Source organism: Abramis brama (genome assembly GCF_963993115.1).
Source record: "Abramis brama genome assembly, chromosome: 5".
Taxonomy (NCBI): domain Eukaryota; kingdom Metazoa; phylum Chordata; class Actinopteri; order Cypriniformes; family Leuciscidae; genus Abramis; species Abramis brama.
In genome coordinates this window covers 34,018,439-34,041,671 of record NC_139967.1, presented here as the reverse complement: position 1 = coordinate 34,041,671, position 23,233 = coordinate 34,018,439, and the positions used below count along the sequence as shown (strand labels likewise).

At 37.2% G+C, this 23,233-nt stretch overlaps 2 protein-coding genes across 18 annotated transcripts in view; one reads left to right on the top strand and one right to left on the bottom strand.

The window, feature by feature from the left end:
• Nucleotides 1–18,655, top strand: part of kcnt1b (potassium sodium-activated channel subfamily T member 1b) — a 91,758-nt gene extending 73,103 nt beyond the window's left edge. For 4 of the 16 annotated variants that reach the window (XM_084114408.1, XM_084114417.1, XM_084114422.1 and 1 more), the window contains 17 exons: nucleotides 214–363; nucleotides 1,272–1,507; nucleotides 3,894–4,107; nucleotides 5,149–5,254; nucleotides 5,909–6,081; nucleotides 6,617–6,688; nucleotides 6,780–6,914; nucleotides 7,079–7,190; nucleotides 7,821–7,922; nucleotides 9,438–9,521; nucleotides 9,968–10,096; nucleotides 10,370–10,390; nucleotides 11,222–11,513; nucleotides 12,789–12,851; nucleotides 14,641–14,652; nucleotides 15,036–15,120; nucleotides 16,156–18,655. In XM_084114408.1, the coding sequence (XP_083970534.1) occupies nucleotides 214–363; nucleotides 1,272–1,507; nucleotides 3,894–4,107; nucleotides 5,149–5,254; nucleotides 5,909–6,081; nucleotides 6,617–6,688; nucleotides 6,780–6,914; nucleotides 7,079–7,190; nucleotides 7,821–7,922; nucleotides 9,438–9,521; nucleotides 9,968–10,096; nucleotides 10,370–10,390; nucleotides 11,222–11,513; nucleotides 12,789–12,851; nucleotides 14,641–14,652; nucleotides 15,036–15,120; nucleotides 16,156–16,273 (2,104 nt within the window). In that variant the 3' untranslated portion in view covers nucleotides 16,274–18,655. Of the gene's footprint in view, nucleotides 1–213; nucleotides 364–1,271; nucleotides 1,508–3,893; nucleotides 4,108–5,148; nucleotides 5,255–5,908; nucleotides 6,082–6,616; nucleotides 6,689–6,779; nucleotides 6,915–7,078; nucleotides 7,191–7,820; nucleotides 7,923–9,437; nucleotides 9,522–9,967; nucleotides 10,097–10,369; nucleotides 10,391–11,221; nucleotides 11,514–12,788; nucleotides 12,852–13,982; nucleotides 14,653–15,035; nucleotides 15,121–16,155 lie in introns of those variants that run through there. The other 12 variants (XM_084114418.1, XM_084114420.1, XM_084114416.1 and 9 more) reach the window with 8 other exon arrangements.
• LOC311083120 (uncharacterized protein) lies at nucleotides 17,259–23,184 on the bottom strand. 2 transcript variants are annotated; one of them, XM_084114424.1, is made up of 5 exons: nucleotides 22,986–23,184; nucleotides 22,801–22,899; nucleotides 21,430–21,954; nucleotides 20,885–21,112; nucleotides 17,259–20,768 (listed from the first exon to the last, which is right to left on the bottom strand). In XM_084114424.1, exons 1-5 carry the CDS (start codon nucleotides 22,990–22,992, stop codon nucleotides 19,051–19,053), a joined length of 2,577 nt encoding a protein of 858 aa, XP_083970550.1. In that variant the 5' UTR covers nucleotides 22,993–23,184; the 3' UTR covers nucleotides 17,259–19,050. The 2 variants fall into 2 exon arrangements, with proteins under 2 accessions (XP_083970550.1, XP_083970551.1); XM_084114425.1 differs by having other exon boundaries at nucleotides 17,259–20,726.
• Nucleotides 23,185–23,233: the final 49 nt, after the last annotated feature.

Sequence of the window (23,233 nt, the reverse complement as noted above, 5' to 3'; positions counted from 1 at the left end):
TAACAAATAATAGTGTCACAAATAATTAGTCAGAGCAGATTTGCCAGGAGAGCCGATCAATGGCATTAAACTTTATGTGATCATTTGTCAGAGCTTGATCTTGCTGGGTAAACCATTTCATAAAGAAAACTCAAATGATCCCATAATAGTTTCCCACTGTTTTTTGGAGTGTTGTCTTAGCGCTTGCATTTTAACTTCTGTTTGGGGTTTCAGGGAGGGACAGACTTCTCCAGAACAGTGGCAGAGGACATATGGCCGTTGCTCGGGGAATGAAGTTTACCACATCCGTTTGATGGACAGCAAGTTCTTTGGCGAATATGACGGGAAGAGTTTCACTTACGCCTCCTTCCATGCGCATAAAAAGTGAGTGATTGTTGAGCATTTAACATTTATTTAGATGCACGATTCACTATTCGGATGTATGTGAAATTATTATTTTATAAACCCTCCGAAAAATATGACATATTTTTTGTGCCTTTTAATAAATGTGCTTTAAAAATTGACTGAGCATGCTTGTATTTTTTCACATGTTCCCGGTTTGCACACCACTGTTTATATTTTACACCTTTTTGAATTTTATTCATGATATTTTTTAATCACAATCCCTACTTACACCACCATTCAATATCTTTATATTTTTGAAGAAGTCTCATATGCAGGGCTGCAATTATTTGTTAAAAAAATACACTGTAAAAATCTTAATTTACTGTATTTATCCAATTGCTTTGTCTGATGTATTTAAACTGACAGAATTAACAGCATATATTTGAAATGGAAATCTTTTGTAGCAACATAAAAGTCTGTACTGTCACTTTTGATCAATTTAATGCATCCTTGCTGAATAAAAGTATTCATTTCTCTAAATAAAAATCTTACAGACACATTATATATGCAATCTTACATGATATATACATCAGTGTGCATATCATGTAATTTGCACTTTGTTGCTCAGTCTGATATTGCTCATACTGTACTAATCTCATTTGCACTATAATGGTCAACTGCACTTTACTACCAAGTGTATACTTAATTTACCATTTGTATGGTAATATTTTTATTCACATAATATATTACTATATGCACTTCTTTTTAGATGCTTTATAGATGATGATTATTATTATTGGCTCACTACTGGTTGATTGCCAATAAAGTTGAATGTAATATAATAAAAAAGCAGGAACAGGATGTAGATCCTCCCAAATAAAGTTGTTACAACTGTGCTTTTCCCTCTTAAACTCCGTGTAAAACACACACAATCGTCTTTTCCTTAGGTACGGTGTCTGCCTAATTGGCACGAAGAGAGAAGAGAATAAGAGCATACTTCTGAACCCCGGCCCTCGCCACATCATGTCTGCCACAGATACCTGCTTCTACATCAACATCACCAAGGAGGAGAACTCTGCGTTCATCTTCAAGCAGGAGGAGAAACACAGCAAAGGGCTGTCGACCACCGGCGTGTATGACGCTCCCTCTCGTCTCCCGGTGCAAAGCATCATCGCAAGCATGGGTGAGGGAACACACCTGAACGTCATGTCACTAACAGAAGCCTTTGACCTTTTAATAATCAAACTAAGGGTGGAATTAAAAAAAAAAGTTTCTTTAAAGCTGCAGTCTGTAATTTCTGGACCACTAGCAGCACCAAGCGGTATTGCAACATAACGACTGATTTAAACATTAATGGTGTTGTTATTGTTACTGTACATAACATCCGAAACAAATGAAGCACAAGTTTTAGCCTCAAGGCCTGTTCACACCGAGCCGATGTTTAACACCTCGTGACTAAACAAAGGGCGCCAATGTGAGTGTGCACACCGACGTGAAAAACACCACGCGTAAAAGCGTCATTTTTTTAAAAACGCCTTGGGTTCGTTTTTTTGGTTTGACGCGCCGCGTCAAAAACTATCCGACCAATGAGATTGGCGCTTTTGCTCACATGTCTGGAGCTTCTGAAGTTACAGTAAAACACAACTTGGGGGCGCTCAAACACAAAACGTTCTTGCCGAGCACACATACGTAACAGCGAAGAAGATAAACGCCAAGTAGCGTCTACACTGCCGGTGTGATGAACAATCGGGTCCGGCTGAAGAAATGGGTCCGGGCTTAGGACCCAAGCAATCCGATTGGTTCAAAGCACGTTTTATGGGTAATCGCTTAAGTGCCTGGTTATAAATCATACAAAATCACTTTATTATAGAAGACGCTTGTACTACGTTATAACGAGTCATCAATGTATTTAATGTATTTTACATTATACGTTTCATATACTAGTATTTAACCGAAGCTATAGATTGTGAAATTAAACATTTCTCGTTGTTAGTGTGTTTTTTAGTTAGCTTAGATAGTAGCATAGCATTCAGCTAACGTTATCCGATGATCGTGCTATGAGCTTTACCTGATATTACTGCACTGATACTGCCTTACCGTATCGCAAGAACAGATTTAGATCAGGCATACTACTGGCATACTAATTGGGTCCTAAGCCCGGACCCATTTCTTCAGCCGGACCCGATTATTCACCACACCTGGAAGAAATAAGACGAGGAAGATGCAAGGCAAGATGAATGTCGAGCTGCTGGTCTCGTTGGTGTCGGAACATAAAGAACTATATGACAAACGCGACAGCGACTACAAAAATCTTGATAAAAGAGAACTGTTATGGAGTGGTATTGCAGAGCAAATGGGCCTTGATGGTGAGTTTCATTTCACTTAATTGTACCGGGGTATTTCTGTTTTACATTAAGCGCCATCTAATGTCAGGGAATGAATTTGCATGCTCACTCGGCTCATCGTCAGCGAAAATCGCTTGGGTGTGAACACAAAAAACGCGCTGAAAAACGCTGGCGAATAACGCGCGCCGATATTCGTTCCGGTGTGTACGGCCCTTCAGGGTTGGTTTAATGCGGTTTCCATATGGTTAACACGTGCCAGTTAGTGGTGTGAAAGTAGCACTCAAAAGCAGCAGTAGCAGGGTGAATATATCAAAATATGCTCATGATAAAATATACTTTCTTTTATTGTTTTTCCTTTGTTGAAGTTGATCAGTCTGCTTCATATGGTAAGTCTGAGCATGTGGTTTTCATAGCATTAGTTAAATCATAAGACATCATTGGTGGATGTCTGTGTAAATGTTAACATTTACAGAAACCTTTCTCTCCCGTTCATTCCCGTTAGGAATTCACAGGTCAAGTCTTTTGTCCTGCAAGCTGTTTTAATGAAGATTTGTTTTTCTAATTGGGCTTGGTAACTGCACTTGCATGTATAAAATATCCCTGGACTACTCTCTAACATAATTATATAAAAGCATTTAGTCCATTATGTTTCTTCACAGGGTTTTTTGTTTTTGTTTTTTTCTACACTTAACATTTTGCAGCAGAACATTCTTCTACATAACAGCAGAATTTCCCTTCAGAACATTTTCTTCCCTTCACCATTTTTAAATGAAACCTCACTGTGCTTAAAGATTTTGGTTGCAAAGCACTGATTTGAAATGTGCAAATCAGTGTTTATTCATAAAAAGCAATAAATCAGGGTTGAGGTCAACTTCAGTGCGTTTAAGAAATGCTATAATTAAACATTCATATCATCTACTCTGTATTCAGGCCAATTGTTCTAGTAATTGACACAAGTTTTTAAAACATGTGCTGGTAGAAATGAACTGGAATTGACCTAAATTCTGAGTCATGTTGGCTAAAATATATGATATTTCTTTGGCAGTTTTCATTGCACTCAAATTTGCACAAAAGCAGCTGAGATATCAGATCAGACAACAGATTTTAGATATTTTGTTTCACCGGGTAAACGCATCTATATGAATTTCCTCATGCTGCATTTTCCATGCTGCAAGCTGAAAAGGAAAACATCCACTCTCATGGCTGATTTGTGTTGTATTGCAGGAACTGTGGCCATTGACCTGCAGAATCCCGATCCGCCGGCTGACAGCAGTAAACTGGCTCTGCCCACGGAGAACGGAGCTGGGAGTCGGAGACCCAGCATTGCCCCTGTGCTGGAGATCGCAGATTCCTCTGCCATCCTGCCTTGTGATCTTCTCAGTGATCCTTCTGAAGATGAGACCAACCAATCCGATGAGGAAGGAGCACCGGCCATAGAGTAAATAATGTTGTCAAAAGTACAAAATTAATAAGGTTTTTAAGGGGAACAGCAATAGAGTCGTTTGACTTTTTAAACAGCCAGCAAATGTCAAAGAAATGAGCCTTAAATCATGAGGCTTGATGTTCTTTTCCTTTACTAAACATTACTTTTTCAAAACAAACAAAATGGCTAATAAAATGGCCATTGGATGATAAAGGGGCCAATAAAATCCTATACACTTCCATATAAAAGTTTAAAAAGTTCAGTTTAAAAGTCTCTTATGCTCAGAAAGACTGCATTTATTTGATCAAAAATACAGTAAAACAGTAATATTGTGAAATGAACTGTTTGCTATTTTGATATATTTTCAATGTAATTTATTCCTGTGATGGCATCATTACTCCAGTCTTCAGTGTCACATGATCCTTCAGAAATCATTCTAATATGCTGATTTGCTGCTCAAGAAACATTTCTAATTATTATCAGTGTTGATAAACAGTTGTGCTGCCTAATATTTTTGTAGAAACCGCGATACATTTTTTCAGGATTCTTTGATGAATAGAAAGTTAAAAAGAACAGCATTTATTTGAAGTAGAAATCTTTTGTAATTTTAGAAATCTCTTTACTACTGTTTTTGATCAATTCAATGCATCTTTACTGAATAAAACTATTATTATGTAAAACTATAGTTATTATTATGTAATCAGATCAGATGAACTTTAAACATATTAGTTGCTAACAGCCTTTCAGCGGTCATGCTGCAGAATAATTACAGCGTTTGCTTATGTCAGACAGAGCCGGAGGAGACATGTGCACTCTCTTCTCTCTCTCTCTCTCTCTCTCTCTCTCTCTCTCTCTCTCTCTGCTGAATGTTCAGTGCATTCACAGTGCCCTCTACTGATCATTTACATGCAATGCTTTCAAAAATAAAGCCTTTGCAGATTGATTGATGTCAGTCTGGGGTTCATGTACTGTATATTCTGTGCATTTTTAAACAGAAGAATTCGTTGCAATTCACACTCAGACCTTTGATATTGTATATCCTTCTACTTTTTCAAGGTGTATTAAAGGCTACCCTCCAAACTCCCCTTACATTGGAAGCTCCCCGACTCTTTGCCACCTTCTGCAACAAAAGGCGCCATTTTGTTGTTTACGACTTGACAAGGTGTGTGTATAACTCTTAATTCACTCTAAAATACTGATATTCCGATTCAGTTTAATTCATTGTTATGGGAAAGTTTAATGAAAGTGGAATTCGTCCAGGAAGTGTTTACTGAAAGGCTTTTTTTGTGTGTGTGTATGTGTAGTTGTGCTAATGCATTTATATGGAGGGATTTAACTGTCTAAATTAAATAATTAAAGGTCTCTTTTCATTTTACATAAATACATTTCACATACTATTTATTTATGTTTACTCCCTTTTCATTATGGTTATATTTATTGATGCAACATTTCATGATGTATTCAGTTCCATATTATATTTATTTTCTTTACTTCACATTCTGTTTAAGGTATTTCAGGTCATATTTCATTTTATTTCTAGACATAATTCACATGGTATTTCACTTTTTGACATAAAAATAAACATATTTCATGGCTTGTTTAATTATTAATGCTTTCATTTCATTGTACTTTATTTATTTATTGCAACATAATAGTGTGTAACAATATTATATGTTTAAATTTTAATATTTAAACCTATCAATGCCATTATATGTTCATTTATTTAGCCTGCCTAAATCCCTCTATGCATTTAAATCTGATCCCTCTTATCATCATTTATTCCAGTCCATCATTTATTTAATTGTGTTTGATTCAGGGTTGTCGGCACAATAGTTTTGAAGATGCCAAGGCGTATGGTTTCAAGAACAAGTTGATTATCGTTTCGGCTGAGACAGCAGGAAATGGCTTGTACAACTTCATAGTGCCGCTGCGTGCCTATTACCGGCCCCGAAAGGAGCTGAATCCCATTGTGCTGCTGTTGGATAACCCGTGAGCGAGCTGCCTCATCACTTTTCCCACCGCATGTTACCGTTCATAGTGATGGCTTTAGATGACTTTGATAGGCAGGCAGAAGCATTACTTAACCCCGACTTTACCACTTGAAAACACTTCCAGGCATATCTGCATAAAAACATACTTCTTTATTGACTTTTCACATTCTAAACTATATTGAAATGATAGCAATTTGCAGTTTACTGTCAATCTTAATGTATTATCTTGCTCTCTAATGCTATACACTTTCAGAAGAGTTATGTTCACAATGCTCCACACATTCTTCCTTTCAGTAATGCAAAATTGTGTACACAATTGTCGTCACGTTGTAGATTCTTCCTCAGAGTTTCCATGGCAACTCGGAGATGTCAAAATCCTTTTTGCAATTACCTGCTCATACATTTTGCACAAGCTTTTACTCCGCTAATACATTTTTATAAGGTTGTTTGCCAGTGCCAAACCTTTAAGAACTTTAAAACTGCAGCTGTGAGTGGATTAGCATTGTTAAACTGCTCTTCCTCTCCATTTCCAGGCCTGATAATCATTTTCTTGAGGCCATCTGCTGTTTCCCTATGGTGTACTACATGGCTGGTACCATAGACAAGTAGGTCTTTAAACATTTCAGTAAACGTGCTCATCCTGAAATGGGCTTTAGTCCAGTCTGAATGGTGGCTTTGTGCTGGTTTCTGTTGTAGTTTGGATAACTTACTGCAGTGTGGCATCATCTACGCTGATAACCTGGTGGTGGTGGATAAGGAGAGCACTATGAGTGCAGAGGAAGACTACATGGCAGACGCTAAAACCATAGTCAATGTGCAGACCATGTTCAGGTACGAACATTAATAACTTTAGCAAATTGGTTGTTATTTATTTTTCTTTAAGCTGATGTCTTTTTCAGAATCAGCTGGAAACATGATGGCATTGGGTACTAATTACTTTTCCCAGCAAAACGTAATTTTTGTCTTTGTTCTGCTCTTATTGTGTCTTCTGCTAGGTTGTTTCCTAGTCTCAGCATAATCACTGAGCTAACCCATCCTTCTAATATGAGATTCATGCAGTTTCGTGCCAAAGACTGCTACTCCCTGGCTCTCTCCAAACTTGAAAAGGTCTCATATCTTAACAGCCACGCCATTTGACTTTCATTGGGGTCCAAACATCTGAGACGTGCTTTTGATTTATTTTTTTAATTATTCCAAATTATAATATCAGTTATAGTTTGAGTAAAAAATTGAATTGCAGAATTAATATGAATTTCAGGATGATTAAATTCAAGCTGCCTGAGCTCCATGAGTTTGTGTAAAACCTCGTATGATCTAGAAATAGTGCAGACATAATCTAAATTATTTTTATTTTCAGATTTAAATTACATTGTGAGTCCCATATTGTCAATGTGATCTCAGACTTTTGGACTAAGAATTTATAATTGTTCTTCCTTGCCAGTAAACAATTTAACTACTCTAACCAGGCCTAACATTAACATAATATCATTTCAAACTTTTCTATGATACAACTTTGCTTGAATTCCTACGAATTTATTATGACATGTTCCATTAGGAATCTGTCAAGTGATTATTAAGTATGATTTATTTGTGGTGATTGCATGCTTCAAAAGGCTGAAAATACTGAAACTAATATAATACTGCGTCCAAGATTTCCAGATGGTCTCAAAATCTATGATCATCAGCGGTGGAAAGTTCCATCAATCTTTTGTTGTGATCTTTTTCCCTTTTCTCCAGATAGAGAGAGATAAGGGCTCTAATCTGGCATTCATGTTCCGCCTCCCATTCGCTGCAGGCAGAGTGTTCAGTATTAGTATGCTGGACACTCTACTTTACCAGGTGAGTAATAGATCAGATGCAAATACTGCTAATTCTGTACAAAAGGCATTCTAATACATTACCATTCAAAAGTGTGGGGTCAGAACGAAGAAATCAATGCTTTTATTCAGCAAGGACACATTAAATCGATCAAAAGTGACTGTAAAGACATTTATAAAGTTACAAAAGATTTCTATATCAAATAAATTCTGTTCTTTTGAACTTTCTATTCATCAAATAATCTTGAAAAAAATCGGTCACAGTTTCCTTAAAAATATTATTATTTTCAACATTGATAAATGTAATAAAAATAAATGTTTCTTCAACACCAAATCAGCATATCAGAATGATATCTGAAGGATGTGACACTCTGTTTGTAGTTTTCCAGGAAAAAATTACATTTCAAAATATTTTAAAATAGTTATTTTAAATAATTCACAATATTACTGTTTATTACTGTATTTTTGCTTAAATAAATGCAACCATGGTGTGCATAAGCCTCATCTATCAAAACCATTCTACCGACCCCAAAACTCTAGTGTATGTGTGTGTGTATATATATATATATATATATATATATATATATATATATATATATATATATATATATATATATATACATATATTAATAAAAAGTTAATAAACTCAAGTTCAGCTGAATGTTTCATTGCCCCTCCCACATTAAAATGTATGAAGTAAAATGTAAAGGTGAGTACATGACTCTGTATATCAATAATGATTATTTTAATGGCTTTGCAATGTAAGCATCATAGAAAAGTATATACATTCATTAATTTGGTACTATATGCATGTTTTGCCCATAGAGGCACAGAAAACAATTATGTACGAAACATAACTTGATGAGCAGTCAGTCATAAGCTGTGTTCGAAATCGCCCCCCTATACCCTCATTCACTATTCCCTACATTACTCCACTAATATAGTTCACTTGAAGGAGTGAGTGGATTTGGACACTGAATGTGCTGCAAGGGCTGCCACCTTTTCACAGTTTGTTGCTGTTTAATAATCATCTGAAAATAAACGGGCAGCTCAGTAGTAATGAAAAGATTTATATTGAACTCTGTCATGGAAATAAGCATGTTTAAACCTTATTAAACAACTGAATAATCAATCAAAAAGGAATTTATACCTTTATGGTATTAAGATGTACCCACAGCAGTTTGGAAAATGGATGGATAGATGATTCAGCTGCGGGCGCCATCTTCTGGTGAGACGCCGAAATTCATTCAGCACGACCCTCACAGTGCGTTATGAGTATTCTCTAACTGTTGAGTGTACATTAGTTTATTGCAGTTTATTTTTGTATCTCTACACATTTGGTACTCATGAAGGCTGATACCTTTCTGTGAGGCAGATAGAAGCAGAGAACATTGAGTGGCATTTGCAGTAGGTTTTGCTCCCCTCAGGCATTGAGTCTCTATAGAGCCTTTATTGATTGTATGAGGTCTGGAGATCATCTGTGTGCTTTCTGGGGACTGTTTCTATGTTTATATATCGTTTTTGTGTTATCTTCTAGTCTTTTGTGAAGGACTACATGATTCTCATTGCAAGACTTCTGCTGGGTCTAGACACCACCCCTGGCTCTGGCTACCTGTGTGCTGTAAGTGTAACCGCAAACAAAAACGCACCCACACACACCATCAGCAGCCAGAACGTCTAGCATCAGTGCGTGATGTATTATGCAAGCTATTGTTTGAGTTAAAATGCACAAAGCTGGTTATTTGAACTTGCCCACCCACAAATCTGTTGGCGCTGACAGGAGTGTTGAATTGAAACAGACGGTGTAAAAATAACATCAAAAGTTTTAAAGGCAGATTAGTATGTGACATGATGGACGACTCTCATTAAAACTCCCACGAAATGTTATATATCAGCCCAAAATCTGCTTATACTATATATATATATATATATATATATATATATATATATATATATATATATATATATATATATATATATATATATATATACCTCAATTTTTTTTAGCTTAGTTTAATCAAATTTGACCTGCATGTTAATGCGCTTCACCATTCACTTTTGAAACAGATGAAGGTATCGGAAGAGGACTTATGGATCCGGACGTATGGAAGACTATTCCAGAAGCTGTGTTCATCTAGTGCAGAAATCCCCATTGGGATATACCGCACTGAATCTCACATGTTCTCTTCCTCGGAGGTAAGATGAGATTAAGAGGAAGAGATCAGAGCATTCAGACACGGATAAATACACTTTACACGGTCCATGCAGCTCCAGACGCTTGCACAGCAGATACGATCCGTCACTGTGCCTTTACTTGATCTTGTGCAGTGTTGAAGATTTACAGCTTTATTTTGGGCTAAATCATGGCTTTGCTGGCTGCCTTATTAACTGTGTTGTGACTTGAAGCTTGTGAAATCCTTGTGCTAATCATTTCTCATTTTGATCATTCACAACTATTGCTCTTTCAAGTATAAGGAGGTTTGTAAAGAGGTAAGAATGCAGACTTCACCCCATTTCTCAAACACATTCTCATATGTTAATGGAATTATGCTATGTTTCAATGGCTCATTGTCTGTCCTGTGTCATTTACTCTTGATATGTTACGGGTAAAAATTTAAAGGTGCATTAAGTAGTTTTCTTAACCAAAAAAAAAAAAGCCATAATTTCCATAATTAAATAATTGTTTCTTCATTATAACTGCACTGAAGTCAAATCAAATAATTAAAATTATTATTAATACAAAAATAGTATTATTTTTATTCTAAAACATCAGATTGACTTTCACTACAAGTTTGGGTGGGGTCAGTAAGATTTGTTTATGTTTTATGTAGTCTCTTATCCTCACCAAGGCTGCCATTTGACAAAATAAAATTATCAGTATTGCGATATAACTTGAAGTGAATTAACTTTCATAAATTATTTAATTAATAATTTATTAAACAGCACCATTATTATTATTAATTGTCCTGCTTAATATTTTTGGTGGAAACCAGGATACTTTTGGTAAACCAGGTTGCCTTACAATTAAAAAAATGAGTTAATACAAGGAGATTGGTTAAATCAGCAGAAACTCAAAATATTATGTTATCTGAACCACATTAATTATCTAAGTTGATTTGACTAAAGAAAAAATGTTGAATTAGAGACAGCTAAAATATATGTCATTACTTAGTGCACTTTGACAGAGTAAAGTGGTTCAACTGCTAATAAACTGATACAAAAAAGTACAACATAATGACTTCAGCCCTCAGACAATGAAAACGTCAGCCCACCACTTTAAACATTGTTAACCTATTGACAACCTGTTGCCATGCTGACCAGTCTCAGGTGTCTATGGAGGACTGTGAGGACCCGCGGGACCGCAGGGAATCCTGGAAAGAGAAAACCGCCCACAGAAACTCCACAGGGAGCGACCAATCAGAGCACCCACTCCTGCGGAAGAAGAGCATGCAGTGGGCGAGACGGCTGAGCAGGAAAAACACTAAACCACCCAGTCGAGCCGAACGCATCAATCAACAGCGCCTGAACCTGTACCGGCGCTCCGAGAGACAGGAGCTGTCAGAGCTGGTGAAGAACCGCATGAAGCACTTAGGGCTGCCCACTGTAGGATACGGTGAGTTTGACAAGGGCAAGTGAGTATTTCCATTTGTGCCTACTAAAATACTGAAGATGTAGAACAAGGCCCTTGCATTGATGTCTTTTTGATGCTTGTGTCATTATAAATGTACTATGGTGGAGATCTGTTTTCACAGTGTTTCTCTTTGTAAATCATTTAATGGTGTCCCCTTGTGTCCACTGCATCAATCATTATTCTTATGAAACATCCTTTATCAGGGATCGCAGGAAAACTACAAACAGAAAGATGAGTGAAATATAGTTTACATGCCTTTATTATTAATCATTGCATAAGGGAATTTTTAATGTTCAAATTTTACTACAGTAGAGTCCAATAGTCTCAAACCACTAGTGAAAATATTCCTGTTGTGTAATCGACATATCACTTTGAGCACAATACATTTTTTTAATGATTATCTGAATTTCTGCATGAAGTCCACATGTTTGTTTCAAACCTAATGATCACGTTCTCCAGCATGTTTTGAGATGATCTATAGAATGTCTTGAGCTTCAATGAAAGCAAGAACATCTGACCATCTGTACTTTTATTTGATAATTTATTAAAAAAAAAAAATTTCTCAGTAGTCTCAAACTGTTGGACCTCACTGTATATCATAGATGTTCCCATATTACAGCAGGTATTATAGCAGGTGGGTTGTATAGCGTCATGATGAATATGATTTATTGTTGAAGGATAGGTGGTCATTTGAATGGCCAGAGCTAACCATCGACAACTTCTGTTTTGTGTGTCCTGCCTGGTCTTTTATTCTATATTAACCTTTCTAGAAACTTCTCACTACTCACTTTCCATCCTCCATGTTGCAAAAAATCATTCTCTGATTTTCACTGAGCAACTCTGAGAAATACTGTTGAAAACTGAAGGCGAAGTGTGTAATTTTTTAATGTTAAAACTAGTGCTGTCAGATTGATTAATCACATCTAACATAAGTTTGCGTTTACATACACACACACATTATATATATATATATATATATAGTTTAAACTAGTTTTTTTCCCATTTTACACAGAAATTACACACTTCATCTTTAAAAATGAGATGTAAACCATAGTGTTCTGTTAGTAATGACATTTTATAGTCCTATAACTAATATAAACCATAATAGTATAAAGTAATATTAATGAAATTTTGAGAATGTGTTTTTTGCATGATGAATTTTTCTTGATCTTTTTCTTTACAAAGTGCTGCTTTCTGCTTGCTTGACCTTTTCTTTCTTATCTCTTTCCACTTTGGCCTTTTCCCTGCACGCTGTAGAGGACGTAGCTAATTTAACCGCAAGTGATGTGATGAACCGAGTAAATCTAGGATATTTGCAAGGTAAATCCACTCAACAACACTGTTCCTGTAGTATAGGATCGTTCCTGTAGAACAAGTCACTTGATTCATGAGCTGATGTTCTGGAGATGTTAATAGGAAACACTGCTGAATTTGTCCAGTGACATTAATTGGAACAACATCAGCAGTCTGTATTTAATAGGATAAGCACCAATATTAGATTCAAAAGTCATATATGCACATTTTTAAAGTACCTGATTCTTAAATTCTTAAGTACCTGATTCTTAAATTTTCCTGGGCGACAGTTTCTTACCAAAGCTACATGAATATGTCTGAAGCCTGCTGCCTGCAGTCCTCCTGTTTTTACATTTTTTCCAGATGACATCAGTAAGCTAGTCTGTGTCCCATGAGCCTTCCTCTTATCTTATTAAAAACAGACTACAGGAAACTGCTGGCTATTGACATTATAATGACGCTGGACAAAACCAGTATGATTTAGAAATGACCCTTGCGCTTATCTGTAAAGCCAACTGATGTTATTCTTGTATTCGAATTTGCATTTATGTATAATTATTATTACACAGCAGCACACTTGAATACTTGATTCTAAATGGTCATGTACAATGAAAACATTTCAAGTCGTTTCAACTGAAATGAATGTTCCACATCCATTTTTTTTTTTAAATTGCTGTGTAATAAGCTGTATAATGCACAGTCAGCCAGTCATTATTGCAAAATAAAAGCCTTTAGCTTTTTGTCACCCGTCCAGATCACAATCAGTTTGCGATCATGGCTGTACATTATTCCGTACATATACATAAATGCAAAAAAAGTGTAGCATTTTATTATGAATTAAATACAATTATAAATAAAGTCTGTAACTTCATCCTGCATAGACTATGTGTGGATGTAAATACAGCATTTACAGACATTGCATTTTTCACATGGCTATTACTCTCAAGTTTTATATTAAAATCCTTTTTTTATATATATATATATACCCAAATCAGCAGTATTGCACCTAACATTGTCTCATTATGCTTGCAAAAACATGCTCCTGAACAACAATGTCATTTGACAGCAGTGCTGACCTGTTTTATGAAATAATGAAGTCTGATTTAATAGTTAAATTAGTGATGTAGTTGTCTTTTTCTCCTCTGGTATGAACTGAAGAGGGTACTTACATGACAGAGGGTACTGCAGGTACTCACTGGCATATGAGCATTGATTTAAGACATGATGAGTGAGGGCTTTTGATTCCAGGATGTTTGGAAAGAGTGGAGTAGAAAGCATTCAGTCTTTGTCGGAAGGGTCCACCTAGTGCAGGTATTTAGGTGCACACTTCTAAGTCTGCTTGCACTGATCTACAGCATTGTTTTTTTTTTAATTCTTTTTAACGGGGTGATACTGGGAGAAGTAAGAAGTACTTGGGTTTCCCATTGGTATAATTATTTAATTTGCATTTGAATATTGACTCCTCCCAATCCCACACTACTAATGTTTTTTGCTTCACTCTGATTGGTCGAGCCTTAGATTGGTGGGCCTGACAGATCTTCTAAGCATGCTTATATCTGTGTGTGTGTCAGTCTCACTGTTTGATGACTTTGGCCTGTGTGTTAGCATGGCAACCGAGCAACATTTATGGGGTCAGCTGTGATTATGATGCAGTATATGGATGGAAATATTGAATTTGTGGGTGGATGCGGACCCTGTCTGCATGTTTCCGCGCATGAGGAGCGCTTGCGGTTGCATGGGCGTTCCGTAAATGCAGCCATGCCCTGTCAGTAACGGTTAGCCCTTCTCTCTCTTTTACCTGGCCTGGCACTATAAGTGGCTCAAACAGGTGGGTTTGGAGAAGCAGAGACACTTTGTCCCAGTCTTGAGTCTCCTTATTTCCAGAACTGCAAAGGTTCACACTTCTCAGTCATTTACAAGCAGGTAAAATACAACAAAGCCTCAGAAACCCAGCCTACAAAATCGTAACACTGTGGGGTTACGCAACTGCCTCCCCTTTTGACATTTTATTGAATATATTTCCCTACTTTTGTTGGCTATTCTGACTCAACTCAACAGTATAGAGAAGTTTCATTATTTATAATAGGGAGTAGGGATAGAGATAAATGTTAAAGATAATTTATCAGAACTGTGTCACATGAATGTTTTTGGCTATTAAGAACTGATACAGGTTAAGTACGACAGTGATGATGTGTTCTGTTTCTCTTGCAGATGAAATGAATGACAATCAGAACACGTTGTCGTATGTGCTGATAAACCCTCCTCCGGACACCATTCTAGAGCTCAATGATATTGTGTAAGTGTCAGATATTAAAGCTGATTTGTGATTGCAATAAGGAGAAGAATGGGATCAACAAAAAAAGTATTCAAATTCAGGTCGGTCGCGTCAAAATCTAAATCGACTATCCTCACCCTCCAGCGCGTCCTGATTTTGCAGAGTTAGACGCGTTCCTGGGTCAACGAATTTTGTTGATCCTAGAACAACATTCCTGTCTGAAAATTTAATCATAACCCTATCCCTACTCCTAAACTAAACCCTAACCATAAGTTATCCCTAAAATCAGAGGGAAATTATAAGTGAATAACACTGAGGTAGAAGCACCTACCCTGGTTGTAAGCCTAAACTTGACAATTTGTAAACTTGATTAAATCTGATTGGTTGATTGGAATGTTGTTCCTGGAACATGTTGTACTTGGTGAAATCAGGTTCTGCCACTCTCCACGGCACTGTTCTTGTTACCGGATTGGTTTATTTTTGTAATTTTGTCTGGCTCAACCAGACAGTGATGGTCGGAGTTAGTATAAAAAGCCTTTGCGAAGAAGACATTTGCACTTAGTGTAAAAAGACACTATGCATTTTTGCTCCATCATATTACCTTCTTGCATAAGTTTGGGGCGGGACTGCCTGTTTGAGCCAACCTTTAACACTAAGTTTTTATATTGGTATATTGTCCCACATAATTTGTGCAACAAAACATGAACAATACCTTAAATTGTCCAGCTTATTGAGCTATTACATCTCAAAGTGATCAGACCACCCATAAAACCCTAGCAACCATCCAGAACCTTATCAATATGGCAACATGCTAACACTCTGAACTGATACTGTGATGGTGAGTTTTGCATTGCTAAGCATATATCCGTTTTCTACAGAACATATACAAATCTAGTTATTTTTGCAATTACACTTTGATGTTGGTTTTTATTTGATTTTTTCAACATTTTGTGATGGACCTGACTTTCATTATGAATCAGCATTTGATTTTAAACAGTGTGCTGGGTCTTGCTGGCTGGTTTTTAACCGTACAATTTGATTTCCACCTTTCCGTAGCTATATCATCCGCTCTGATCCGCTGGCACACGTCCCTGACAATCTCCCAGGGGCTCCAGCAGGAGGGAAGCTACGGCAAGACTATGGAGCTGAAACGAGGGACGAGACCCATCTGTAAGAACCGGAAGTTCTCTTTAACCCTACTTCCCTCCCTCCTTCGCCTTGAGCTGCTACAGTCTGCATGAAGAGTGTCAGGACACACAACCAACCAACCAACCACACAGATACGACCCATGTGCCAACACACTGACAACCCAAGCTGCCCAACCACGCCAAACGGCTTTAACTGTTCCATTGAAACAATTTACAGATTCCTCTTTTCTACCACACAGACATGTAGAATCTCGTGGCACATTTCAGACTTCTCTGAGTGTGACTGGTTATTACATTTTTGTATTTGAGACATGGCTCAGTGCGAATCACTTTGGACCAAACAGGCTGTCCAAGCACTTTGGATTTATAGGGCAGTGTATATCAGAAACAGTAGGTAAAGCAGTACTGAAGAGGGCAGCTAAAGCAGAAAGAAACAACTATTACATCAGTCAGCTGACCTGAGTGGACCAGAACACTGGATACTGCCCTGTAATACATGTGAGGGTTTTCAGTATGATATTGAACAGAATTAGTTTACATCAGTGCTATTTTTTTTACATATATAGCACATATATAGTACACATATTTGTACATATATAAGTTAGTCACTTATTCTTTTACATGATCAGTGACCTCTTAGTATTCACAGTATTTTGTTGTGATTTCGTCCTCAAAGCACAGTTTTACGTTTGAAGTTTGAAAAGCTAATCCCTAGCTAAATCTTAAACGCCATGATTATTTACTGTTAATTGTCAGTTATCACTACAAGTGTGATCATATACCAGTTTCCATGGGCCGAGAACAGAACGTTAAGTTCATCGCCATATGATTTTAAGTTTACAGCAAAAAATGGAACCTCTTCAACAGCAAACATGAAGATTCGCAGGAACTGTACTGCACAAGCCAACTGTGCTTCAGGTGCATCATACATATTGCATGGATCTTGATTAGGTGTAATTGAAGAGATGCCAAATGGTATACTATACACACAATCAGTGTTGAAAAAGGTTTGATGTCAAACTGAATTTATTTTTGGGTTATACAAAAGATAATAGTAGATGCAATTTAAGACATTCATACATTTCAGTGACATTTCTCAAAGCTACCAAGTGTTTTTTTTCTTTTTTCTATTCGTTTTCTTTTTACAACAGCGCCTGTATTTAAGTTTTTGCAAATGTACATTTTGCAAAATGTACATTGCTACTGCTCATATAAGACAAAAAATCTAAGCAGACAAACAGATGAAATTAAATTGAAATGACTTGGAAAAAGTGTCCCAATCAACCTGAATTAACCCCTACATCATTTGGAGTTGCCAATTTTATTGCACAAAGCTCTGTTGACAGAGCAGTACATAGTAACCCTTTAAACTACATAAGAAAACTTTTCTTTTTTTTTTTTGCATTTCACAATACATTTTACATAAATTAAACCAATTTATGAGTGATTTAAAAGGTGAAATAATGGCTCGAAAAAGTTATTTATATTGTATTTTTTGGATTATATTGATATATTTTTATTTTTTCTTTGCCCTCTGTATCAAGACGTGCTTCTGTATCCCATTGCCATTTCTAGCAGAATATATGGAGCTGACATTTCAATCTATCATGAAAAGCTGCTTTTGTTTTTAATCTTTCTATTATTTCAACAGACAGACGCATTAATCTTTCATTATACAGAAGATGTGAATGCCCACTTTGCTCAAAGTAGCTAAGTTTGAATACCTCTCATATAACTTACCTGTCTGTCTCCATAAGGAAATGTGAGATGACAATGAAAGTGACGAAACAGGAAAATCATTGTAGCTATTGTGTTTAACATATTTCAGAATTGTGTATTTATGATGTTTTCTGCCTTATTTTGCTTCCATTGATCTAGCATATCAGTTTATTTATTGCTAATAGCATAGCTCCAAGACCTGTCAGTAGTTTAAAGGGGTGTTACTAAGGGTCCGGTTTTACCATCCCTTGACATGTTGCTCGGAATACTGTACAGTAAATCAGACTATGTTCATGTTTTACTGCTTGTGTTAAGATGTCACCTACATTCTGTCCACCGGTCACTGATATTTTGGAAAGGATATGCATAATGTGCATGTTCAAAATAACAGCTTGCAGATTTCTTCTATTTTTACTAGTTCCCTACGATTTAAATATATCTTGACCAGCTGATCACAGCTGTTGTAATTTACAAAATTTCTTTGTTTTATTTTTCAGTAGTTATAGAAAACATGGACCATGCATGTCCTAATCTTGCCAAATGTGTCAGAGACCCATGTTTACATTTGCTGGCTCCTGTTTTTGGATTGTACTGAACAATACTTAAACTTCAAAATTTTGTACAAGTTCTTAAATGAAGTCTGTACTAACATGTAAGAATGAATCAATAAATGCTGCATGCAGCCAGAGACGTGACAGTTTTTCCAACCAATGGATATTATAACTCTATTGATGTATAGAATCACAGTATAAACCTGATTTAACACATTTTACTTTACATTTAATGATGCAGTAAAAAAAAATCAAAATGTGTGTACTAGTCTGTTATAAAAAAAAATATGTTGCAGTTTATATTTTTTACATACCATATCCAACAGTGTCTCATATTGTGCAGTATTTTTGTTTTGCCGGTTTCGCCTACAGAGCTGAAGAACAGATTATTATTTTAAGATCATAACATTTGTGATTTTTTTTTAAATATAAATGTACATATTTTTCCAAATGTGGTACAGATACCAGATCAGCTTGGGGAAAAAATCTTGTGAAATCAATCATGTTTTTATACTGTATATCTTTCCAGCGCCTAACGACTCTGTTTGAGCTTGAGTTTGTTTTTTTGTGTTCGTCTCCATCGATCTCGAGTCCAGCGCCCATGATTTTCCACCACCTCATGTAGCAGGTCTATAAAGGTGTACTCATTCCCCAGCAAGAGGCTGTCATCTTTTGGAGAACCTCCTGAAGGGGGCGCTCTTGAGCCAGAGTCGTTACACACCTGACCCCGCCGCTGGTCTCTATCTCTTGGTGCCGCTTTCTCAACTCTCCTGGACTGCTTCTGGAATTCTGATGCAACCTGCTCACTCTGGTGATCTCGGAGTGTCCTTTTCTTCACGCTCTGCATTTCCTCCATGTAATCCTTATTGTTTATCTCCTCTCCGACAGCAGGCTTTGACTTGCTGCCAACAAATGATGGATTAAAAATGCTGAACAATTCAGAGCAGACCTCACTTTCTTCGATAGGCGAGTTTTTAAAAGATAAGTCGGAGAAGATGGTCGACTCAAGATCTGACCTCCATGTTTCCTCATTTGTAAAAATTCTGCCATCTTCCCTGAGTGATTTATTAGCATTAGTGAAGTGTTCTTGTGCAGTGAAATGCTGGAACTTTTGAGTGGATGACTCAAGACTTGGCCTGTATGTGTCCTCATCAATAGCGACTCTGACATCTTCCATTGGGGCTGTGATTTCTGGTAGAAACTCCAGTGCATTGAAATGTGGGGCGGTTGGGAGGGTTGCAGGAGAAATCCTGGGATGAAATGGTCTGATTTCATGCCTGCAACCGGTTACAAATATTAGTTTGGGGAACACGTTGAGGACTTGTTGATTTTGAGCCCACTGCTTCTTCCACTGGACCGCGGTCGGAGGCCAGGTCAGTACCCGCCGAATGGGTCTCGAAGGTCCAGATGTAACTTTAGCAGTGTTCTGATCAACCACAGAAGTCTGGCTTTCTGGATCAGCACCAATCGTGAGGTAAGGCAGTTTCTCAGCATTCTCCTCAGACTGGGATGTCACATGATTTACCTGGAGAATATCTTGACTGCTTCCTGTTCCAACGGTCAACTCATTCAGGTCTTCCAACACGTCAATCTCCACACCATTCTGAGGAACATCTTTGTCTACACTTGTTCCAGCTTTAACACTCTTATCAGTATCTTCATTTTCCTCTCGAAGGCTTTCCATGTGTGATTCCAGAGTGTCTGTGGTGTTACTGAACTCATCAGTGAATCCATCACTCTCCTCGTTTGCAATGTTTTTTCCGTCTTCCAACTTTTCCGCCTCTTCAATATTCATATTCAGATTGTCTTTTTCTGAGGTCATCCATCCATTGAAATACTCATCATTCATCACCCCAACTTCCTCAGTGGCCACTTCTGCTTCAATCTGTTTAGCAAACATCTCTGTCCTGCAGAGGACCGGCCCGGCGGAGCTCACGCGTTTAACGGGTTCTCTAGTTTCATATGTCCTTGATGAATAAATATGGTAAATCTGTGATAACTTCTCATCTCCAACCACCATCTGGTTTGTCCTCAGTAAGACCTCTCTTGTGGCAATTTGCGTTTTATCAGCAATTTCAGATTTCACTTTTCTGTTTTCCTCTCGGTTGCTCTTTGCAGTTGTTTCACTGGCCTGTATAATCTCTGATCTCTCTGAAGAAGGTTTTACAGCCTGTAGATGTTTCCTTTCTCGTTTCCTGTGGTACAGTACTGAAAGGACACAAATGACAAGTACCAGGGCACACAGTACCACTGGTTAATAATAAAAGGTTAGTCATTCACAACATAACATACTGTAACCCAACAGAAGCTACAATACATGAAAGTTACCCAACTGGGGGCTAAGGTAAGGCAATAAATCTACATACCAATTAAAATGATTAATGTTGAGTGTCCAATTGTGAGAGGTTTGTTTGTAATTACAGTGGCAGGACTTCCAGTGGTAAGGCTTGCATTAATACAACTCGTAGTTTTAGGGCCCATGGTTGTGGGGGTTTCACACTCTGGTACCTGCCACACTGGCAGACCTTTCAGCGCAGGAGGGTTGTTACAACACACCAACATCTCATTCTCCAGCAGCGAGGCATTCTGCAGACCTGCATACATGTTTGAAAGTCATTTAAAATCCACTTTCACCCCAAAATGAAAATGATCTATCATAAGCCTCATGTACACTATTCATGTAGAGTTTGGAGTCTGTAACATTATGGTTTTTAAAATGTCTCTCATGCTCACCAAGGCATTTATTTTAGGAAAAACACAAATATTGTAAAATATTACAATTCAAAACTCTTCTTTTGAACAACAAAATGGAATGAGGATAAGGTGATGATACATGTTTTCTTTGCTTATAATGTTATATTGGATATTTCTGATGCATTAGATTAAGTATGAGATGGAAATTAATGTATACCTCTCAGGTATTTGGCAAAGTCCTTCACAGAGCAGGAGCAGTCCCAGGGATTTTCATCCAAACGGATCTTTGTGCCGTTAAGTGGAAGAAACAAATCCGCACTCAAATATGTCAATTGATTGTTAGACAGGTTTAACTGCCTCAGTTTACTAAGACTGAGAAAACTATTCTGGGTTATAGTGTGAATCTGGTTCTGAGACAAATCCAGCATGAGCAGGTTGGACAGCCCTTCAAGAGAATTGTGATCCAGTGTAGTGATTTCATTATTTGACAGTCTGAGTGTCTCAAGTGCAGAATGATGGCTAAACCAGTCTGATGAGACTTGGGAAAGATGATTGCCGTCCAAATTAAGAGTTTTGAGGTTCTGAAACTTATTAAAGGTTTGCGGCCCTATTGCTGTGACACCTTGGTGTGCCATAGTCAGACTGTTCACAGAGGTCAGATTTGTGCTGTTAAACATGGACAAGCTGATTTCTCCTAAGTCACTCACAAAGATAATCACAGAGGTCAAGCCAGCAGGATAACCTAGAAAAAAAACGAAATAGAAATGTGTTAATCTGAAACTCCTGTTAAAGGGATAGTTCATCTAAAAAATTATTTACTTTGAAACCTTTATGACTCTTCTGAGGAACACAAAAGTATATGTTGAGAAGAATGTCCAGACTGCACTTTTCCAAATAATGAAAGTCAATGGTGACCAGGGCTCAAGCAGGATTTCCAGTGAATAACCACTTTCAGTCGTAAAACTGTATGGCTTCAGAAGACTTGGAATATAGTGCATGAGTCGTATGGATCACTTCTGTGGTACTTTTTTTTTTTTTTTTTTGGTGTCCTTTCAGGAGCTTATTATTGGTCATTTCACAAATAATTACTATGAAATATCAAGAAACAAATATCAAGTAATTGAATTAAACATGAAATTTTGAAGTAGAAAGAAAAAAAAAGTCTGTCTTTATTTAAAACTTTGAAAATAGTGAGTTGACACTTATCTGACCTACTTGACTTGTATTCTCTGGCAGATAACAAGCACAATTGGTAACCCTATATTTTGATGGTCCCCTTTAGACATTCTGTGGAGTTGCACCTACAAGTAAGCTAACTCTCATTAGAGAGTTAGTAGACTGTATGCTTAATATCTGCTAACACTATTGTGACGGTCCCCCAATACACATTCAACTGACTATAAGTAATGCAAGTAACATGTCAACTTATTCTACTAAACCTAACCATCTACTAATACTCTAATGAGAGTTAGCTGACGTGTAGATGTAAGATTACTTCTAGTCAACAGAATGTCTGAACGGGACCATCAAAATAAAGTGTAACCACACATTCTTTTTATGAATATCAAGTGACTTCAGACCATCCTACCTTTTGGAATCTCCTTGCAAACATAGTCTGTATTTGTTGGTATACAGGACTGACTCCATGCTTCATGTATGCAGTGGAACACCACAAAAATAAAGAGAGCTGGGCAGAAGAAGAGAAACACATGTTTATATCACAATTTGGTGTCTTTTGAAGCCAACATTAAATCGAAGTGCAATAATACTCACCGTGCATACTGAAAAACAGCAAATAACAAATGTCTTCAGAGTTCCCGTCTAATGACCATCAGTCCACCGAATGCCTGACCTGAGTCCCCCGCTGTGGATAAACTGCCAGTTGCCACGATACAAATGTGTCATCAGTGGACTGTCAAGGATACAGTTCTTGTCGATGAAGCACGGCCTGCAATGTTCCAGTTCCCAGAAGTTGAGACGCCCATCACGAGACCCCCAGTAATTAAACTACCATCTTCTCT

What these genes read in the sequence shown, in the direction of transcription:
- LOC311083120 (XM_084114424.1), bottom strand. An exon ending in CTTTGCCAAATACCTGAGAG is followed by an intron (nt 21,113 to 21,429) that starts GTATACATTAAT and finishes ACATGTATGCAG; the next exon opens with GTCTGCAGAATGCCTCGCTG. An exon ending in AACATTAATCATTTTAATTG is followed by an intron (nt 20,769 to 20,884) that starts GTATGTAGATTT and finishes ATTATTAACCAG; the next exon opens with TGGTACTGTGTGCCCTGGTA.